General features: G+C 35.9%; 1 protein-coding gene across 3 annotated transcripts; it reads right to left on the reverse strand.

Annotated features, from left to right (window-relative positions):
* Positions 1–326: 326 nt before the first annotated feature.
* On the reverse strand, positions 327–6612 carry LOC127073295 (uncharacterized). 3 transcript variants are annotated; one of them, XM_051014442.1, is made up of 14 exons: positions 6125–6612; positions 5279–5462; positions 5028–5096; positions 4829–4927; positions 4638–4717; positions 4428–4552; positions 3754–4316; positions 2701–3380; positions 1890–1974; positions 1749–1800; positions 1588–1637; positions 1272–1319; positions 987–1172; positions 327–597 (listed from the first exon to the last, which is right to left on the reverse strand). In XM_051014442.1, exons 1-13 carry the CDS (start codon positions 6385–6387, stop codon positions 996–998), a joined length of 2475 nt encoding a protein of 824 aa, XP_050870399.1. In that variant the 5' UTR covers positions 6388–6612; the 3' UTR covers positions 327–597; positions 987–995. The 3 variants fall into 3 exon arrangements, with proteins under 3 accessions (XP_050870399.1, XP_050870398.1, XP_050870397.1); XM_051014441.1 differs by having other exon boundaries at positions 3754–4325; XM_051014440.1 differs by having other exon boundaries at positions 3754–4552.
* Between the last annotated feature and the right edge of the window lie 201 nt (positions 6613–6813).

A 6813-nucleotide genomic window follows, 5' to 3' on the forward strand; every position in this document is an offset into this window, starting at 1 on the left:
CATGTTGACTCCTGTGTCATTCAGCATGATGGGCTTAATTAACTCAACTTTTCCTTTGACTTTCTTTGTGCTTCTTGCTTTCAGATCATCTTCCTCTGTTAGGTTCTTCTTGCAAACCCTAGCAGAGAGTCGCTCATAGTGCTCTTTTTAGTTTATATTAACTTTGAACAATAGAATTGCTTTGTTCTTTTGTCATCCACATGACAAACAACTTCTGCGCTCATTTAAAATAAATGAGTCACCGTTCGTTCACTTCGGGTCCAAATAACCTATTTTTGAAGAATATCAAGATAAAAACGAATCCGTTCTAAATCAACACTACATAATTACGATTAAATACATAATCTTAGAATCTACTAATATTTTTATTCCATACACTATCACCAGTTCACAGTAGACGTAATTAGTCTAAAAAAATATTAAAAACAGCTTCTAATATGTGTACATCAGATCTTAGAGGTATTAAATGGAAGAGGCAGCAAAGCAAAATGGTCTACACCGTCTATAGTATACTAATCACATACAGTTCATAAAAAAATGTATGCAGCTTCACAATTCTTACACTGTACAATGAAGGCCTTAACCATCGGTCATCTCCTACAACATTGGGCAAAAAGAAAATAGTTTCTTTTAGAAACAAAATGATAGGAATTTATAAATACTAACAAAACATATTTATTCCTTTTAGGAGTAATTTATAAATAAATTAAAAAACAAGACATTGTTTATCATCATTGAAATTTATGTGGGGTTCCACTTAATAGGAAGTTAAAAGGAAACTTCCAATTAATGGTCTATGTTAGGGGAGAGAATGATGCAAACAGAAATATTTTGTTTTGTTTATGTGGTCTAGTTATTGAAAGGAGTAGTAGTCTTATGTTTTCATTGATGTACATGAATTTTAATCAATGATAAATAGTATGGTAGTGAATTTGTTGCGAACATTTATATTTCAACTATGGTATGAAACGAACTTGATATTTTACCTGTTTAATTCAAACAAGCTGCACTACAGCAATAACCCTTAGGGCTCCGTTTTGGAGAAGATCAGCAAGCTCATCAAATAGCAAAGCAGTTCGCCAACCCCATCCTTTCGGAGCTTTGGGTAGAAGAGTGCCTGTTTGTTTAAAGCTTCCAAACACCAACATTTCCCTCTTGGATGGGCAAGTCAACTGAATATGCAAGGTGGAACAAACCCAGAATCATTAACGGAAATAAATGAATATCATCAAACATCTAAATTACTGAAGCAGTAGTCATTAGATTATTACCTGATATCGGGCGGTCACCTTTTCACGTGAGTCAACATACATATGTACCTAATAACAAATAAATTCAAAGATATGATGTAAGGTGTAACATCTAATTTAATATTTACAATGAAAGTTATTAGCAACCAGGTAGCAGGTATACAAGTTTGAATCAATTAGTATTTTATATTTAAGGAAAAAAAAAGTTCCCTTGTGTGGTAGTAAGGCTGCTACTATTTTACTAAGACATAAATTATTTCAAACTTAAAGCATAAATATATTTCCAAACTATCTTAGGCCCAAATTATTTAAGTAAATGAAAAGCAGTTCTGCTAACCTTCCTGTGTAAATCAGTTATCTCTGCCTTCCGACGGTGAAGAAATAACCCTGCACTAGCATTGAAAATAAGCACCCAGATAGACAAGATCTTTTCTGTTTACTACTACTGATATGAATTCACATCCAGAAGATGAGAATTTTGATGTATTAAAACATTACCTAGGGTGCGCCGTCCTTGGGGATCTTCATCATTAAAAGCCTGAATACTGACCTGAAGATTCAAAGAAATAAAATCTTTTCAAACCAATATAATCAATATCATCCCAGATGAATATAATGATTAATTGATGTTCATGTTACCTTCCATAAAGAACCAGCATAGAAAACTTCTGGTGAATGCTTGACCTGGCCATCACTAAGCCTGTGTACTTCCTCAAAACTTACACTACAAAATTACCAGAAGATTCAAGAATTCTTAAATAAACTGATGAAGCTTAGTACCCACACATTTGGGAACCTCAAAAAGAAACATAAACAGAAGCCATGTATGCAAAACAGATGTATAGATGTGAATTGGTTAAACAACTGAAACAGAAATTGCAAGACCAATCAACCTAACTTGTAAGGCATGCTTTGCATGCAGTCAAGAAATAGTATTGGTCATAAATATTAGACACAGAAAATCGAATTTAAAAGGAACATCTATGTCAAGATTTCAAGAACACCTTCCAAGAGAGAGTGTATAAGCTTCTCATCAAAATAGATAATTGAACTTCAAGAAGAGGAGAGAAGATTCATACAGATAAGAACACAATTAAAGGGGAACAAGAAGGAGAGAAATATGGTTCACAAAAAATATGTTGAAGGGACTTGTATGCATGATGAGGTTTAAATTCTGCCAAATAGCATCTACAAGACAACGACAATGAAAATGTCGGCAGAAAGCCATCTAAAAGAAAAATAGAAATAGAATGAAAAGTAGTCTGAATATTAGAGATACCAAATCTAGTAACATGGTAACTAAGGAGGATTACCAAATCTATATGACCCACCACAAGCTTCTAGTGTGGTGAATGTGCGAGCTGGGGCATAAAACCAGCCCACAAGACAGCTAAACTATTAATATATATTATTTTAACAGATATTAATAGTTGCAAAGTGGTTGACCTACCCAAAGCGGAACGGGGGGAAATGGCTTAAAGGTGTTTTCAAATCCAATGATATAGAAGAGCTGTTTTCATTCTCCCATTCTATACCAATGGTATGTTCTGGTCTCTCTAACATTTGTACTGGAATGCCACCACTACTTGCACCTCCAGCAGTACTTTGCAAGGCAATTTCGTGCCCCCTTTGTATTAGCTCTGTGTGTACATTTGTTCCATAATTCCCTCCCTGGCTTAGCCCAACTAAAGCTGTCAATCCATCTCCAGACAGGTCTCCATTGTGATCAGCACGTGTGTCTGAATCGTCATTGGCAGCAGATTGAGGGTAGTTTCTGTTGCCAATGCCAAATGGTACACGAGAAAAGACAAATCGTGTAGGAGGTGAAGCCGCCGCAGGAACAAATGTAGTCCCACGGCCAATACCTGCAAGCCCATCATTAGCACCTCTAACATGTACTCGTACAGGTCTAAAGGAGCCATTTCTTTCGCCTGTAGAAGATTCAGCGACATATATATTTCCTCCACCCCCAGGCATGTTGTTATGATTATGTTCTTGCATGTAAGATCCAGTGGTAGTAGATCCATGTACAAATGCAAACTGCTTGTGGCAAGTACAAGACATAGTCATAAGGGAACAAACTCTGCATGTATCGGCAGCAATATCTTGTACCCTCTGACTAAGAAGCATCTGAAAAAGCAACAAAAAATTAAAACAGCAAAGCAATAATGTCTATAACAATTTACAACCAATAATTTCTGTCCCATGAATAATAATTTAGATGACGAGTATTTATGATCCATATCAAATATTGATAATGCAGAAATAGAAATCGTGACATTCAAATGTTTTCAAGAATATATGCTTTTTGAGGAGGATACTGACAGTTTAGACAAACTTGGTTTGCTATAGTGGAATAATGAAAAACATAACATGTTATTGGACAAAACTAGTGCAAGCCTTTAAGGAGGAAAACTAAAGATTGCAACTTTAAATTTATAAGCTTCTTCTAAGATGCCAAATATAAAACTAACTTCAAAAGTCAAATTAATCTCAGTCCAACCTGCAGCCACAAACCATCATTTACAGCTTTGCAAGGGAATCCTATCTCTTCAAGCTGCTTTCTGACATTTAAAAGTGCATCAAAAGACATACTGCAATATAAAAGTGAGCCCCCTTCAAATATATTAAGAAATACATTGTCTTCATCTCCATAGTTTCCTCTGGAATGAGCTTTGACCTGTCTTCTGCCAACATGGCCACCCCATGAGAGCAAAGGTGCTCCATACCTTCCCCACTCACTGGATGTGAGCCCATTACAAGAACTCGTTGAAAAACAATGTCTTGATTGATCCCTCACCAGCCTATTGCTGTTATCTGAAAGGTAGCAAGGTCCTTCCTCAGATGGCCCTTCAATACCCACTCCAGTAGTTACTTCGGCACCAAGAGGCCCCTCAACATAACATGGTGTTCTCGCCCCATCTGTGTCAGACAATGAATTTCCCAATGAAGGCCCTTCCATGTCACAAGAATATCTTGGATTCATGTTTGGTGAACTGACATATGAAGCAAGTTGAACTTGTTGATTGGAATCAGAAATGTCACTGTTGAAGTCTACTACTGAGTCTGCAAGCTCTGCAAAAAGATTAGGTATGGTAGGGTCCTTAAGATCACTTTTAATACTCATTTTACCCAAGTCAGTTTCCAACCTCTTGTTAGTACAACTATCAGCTATACCTTTTCCTTTGGTGTTATCAGAATGAATGCCAGTTGCCAACTCCGAACCAGGAACTCCATGTGCAGGATGTTCAATTTTGGAGTGAGCACTTTTTGCCAGGAATGTATGCAAAGCCAATTCAAACCTTTACACAAATCATTAGAAATGTATTATGCATTGAAAAGTTCAATATGTTAACAAAATTTAACTAAGGTCTATGAGCCACTCACCGCTTCTCTTCACAGGGTACCCACAGGTCATTAGAGGTCAGTAATGCATGTAATGTATTAGATGAAAGTTTAGGAAGCACCTGCAACAAGCAAATATTGCTTAATCAAACATAATCTTTGTACTCATAAGAAATACATAATCAAGAACCAAAACCACCATATGCAAGCATGCGTTTTATTTTATTCTTTACCTCTCTCAATTCTATGCCGCCACTTTGACAAAGGTATCCCCAACAAGCAGTTCTAACACGCTCCCCATGAATGCCGTAATCTTGGTTCTCAGCAAACACCTAGCTTGCAATAACCCACCATCAATAACTGACCAAAATATTTATACAGTATGATTTAAATTTCATAAATGAAGCTATACAAGCATCTGAGTTTTTGAACCTGATAAGCCAAGAAGTTTGAAGTCCACAGCTCAGATATAATGAAATCTGTACATATAGCACATAAATCCTACAGAGTTGTATTGATACACCAAATAAAAAACATTATAAAATCTGAAAATCAAACTACAAATATAAAATCTGAAAATCACGCTAAAAGAATAAAACATATAAATGATTACGACTTTACGAGGTTTAAAATTACTTCGATATTTCGTGTGCTTCAAGTCATTAATGTAAACAACAACATACCTGAAGGTCAAGAAAGGAAGCGGCAGCAAGGACACGAAAGGCATTATCATCATTAAGTTTAGGGTGGTTCCCATAAAGATACGCCAAAGCAATTGAAATAGCCTCCTCATTAACATTCTTATCATCAATGTGTAGGGTCACTATAGGAGCACTGGCTTCTTTCCATGGACCATGAAGCATGTTCCTGATTCACATAAGCATTAGAAAATCCATAATTCATATAGCTGCTCATAGCATAGCCTTGTTTCCCAATCTAAATTAGAAAACATAACCACCCCACAAAAGCTCTAATATGGAGCACTAGTAATCAAATATACCCTAGTTTCAATCCTCCTTACCCTTGTTTCAATCTATGAAAAAGTGAATAAATTAAACATAAACAGGTGTCGGACCGACACACATTTTTTCATAGGTGTCGGAGCTAGATAGATTTCAATTCTCTAAAACTAGTAATCAAATATACCCTAGTTTTAGTCATCCTTACCCTAGTTTCAATTCTCTAAAACTAGTAATCAAATAGTAATCAAAATTACCGGTACAAAAACCTATCAATCATCCTTACCCTAGTTTCAATTCTCTAAAACTAGTAATCAAATAGTAATCATAATTACTAGTACAAAAACCTATCAATCATCCTTACCCTAGTTTCAATTCTCTAAAACTTAAACAGCTCCAAAATTACACTTATCACGAAGATACATATACCGATTAAGTTATTCAGGGGAATTGATGAGTTGTAAAATTGATAAATTAAGCTGAATTCAAATATTATTTTTAAAAATTATAAATAAATTTCTACACGAGGAAATTCACGAATTGACAAAAACGAGGAATAACTGTAATAACCTGAAATATGAACTACGAGAGAGGATGAGACGATGGAGGTGATAAGCGGAGCCCATAGCATTAACGACGATATCGGAGAAAGAGCCGGAATTGAAACCTTCAATTTGGACATGTTCGCAGAGGGAAGCGAGGTTGCAATCGAGAGCGCGTAACTCTGCGGTAGTGTGATCATTGTCGGACTGATGCGACGGTGGAGTAGGAACGGAAGCGCGTTGGTGTTGATACTGTGGAGGATGGCTGTTTAGATACTGAGGGTCCTCCATGATCGTCGATTAGAGAATGCAGCGTAGCGTAGAAGATCAAACGCGGCACAGTGTAGTTTTCATTCCATCAATCAATTATTCAATCATAACGATAACAAGATCGAAATGAACCATAATTCACACTGCCGTTGCCCGTGTGCATAGGAAAGTTATAAACGCGGCGTTTCAATCCTGCCTTGTCTGTGGGTGGGGGATTGCTGCAGCCAATAATAATAGATTTCAACTTAGAAATATCTATTGCATGACATGACTTTCTATTTATTTTGAGCTTAAATATTTCATTTAGATATAAAAATATATGTAATTTAGTTCAAATTTAAATATTAATATAAATGATTTAATTGAAATATACCGATAGTATAAACGGTGATTTACATCGTCACTTGATCCTAAAAGTTGGATATTGAAATAAGTTTGACTTTTATT

The sequence above is a fragment of the Lathyrus oleraceus genome, chromosome 4 (genome assembly GCF_024323335.1).
Source record: "Lathyrus oleraceus cultivar Zhongwan6 chromosome 4, CAAS_Psat_ZW6_1.0, whole genome shotgun sequence".
In the NCBI taxonomy this organism is placed as follows: domain Eukaryota; kingdom Viridiplantae; phylum Streptophyta; class Magnoliopsida; order Fabales; family Fabaceae; genus Lathyrus; species Lathyrus oleraceus.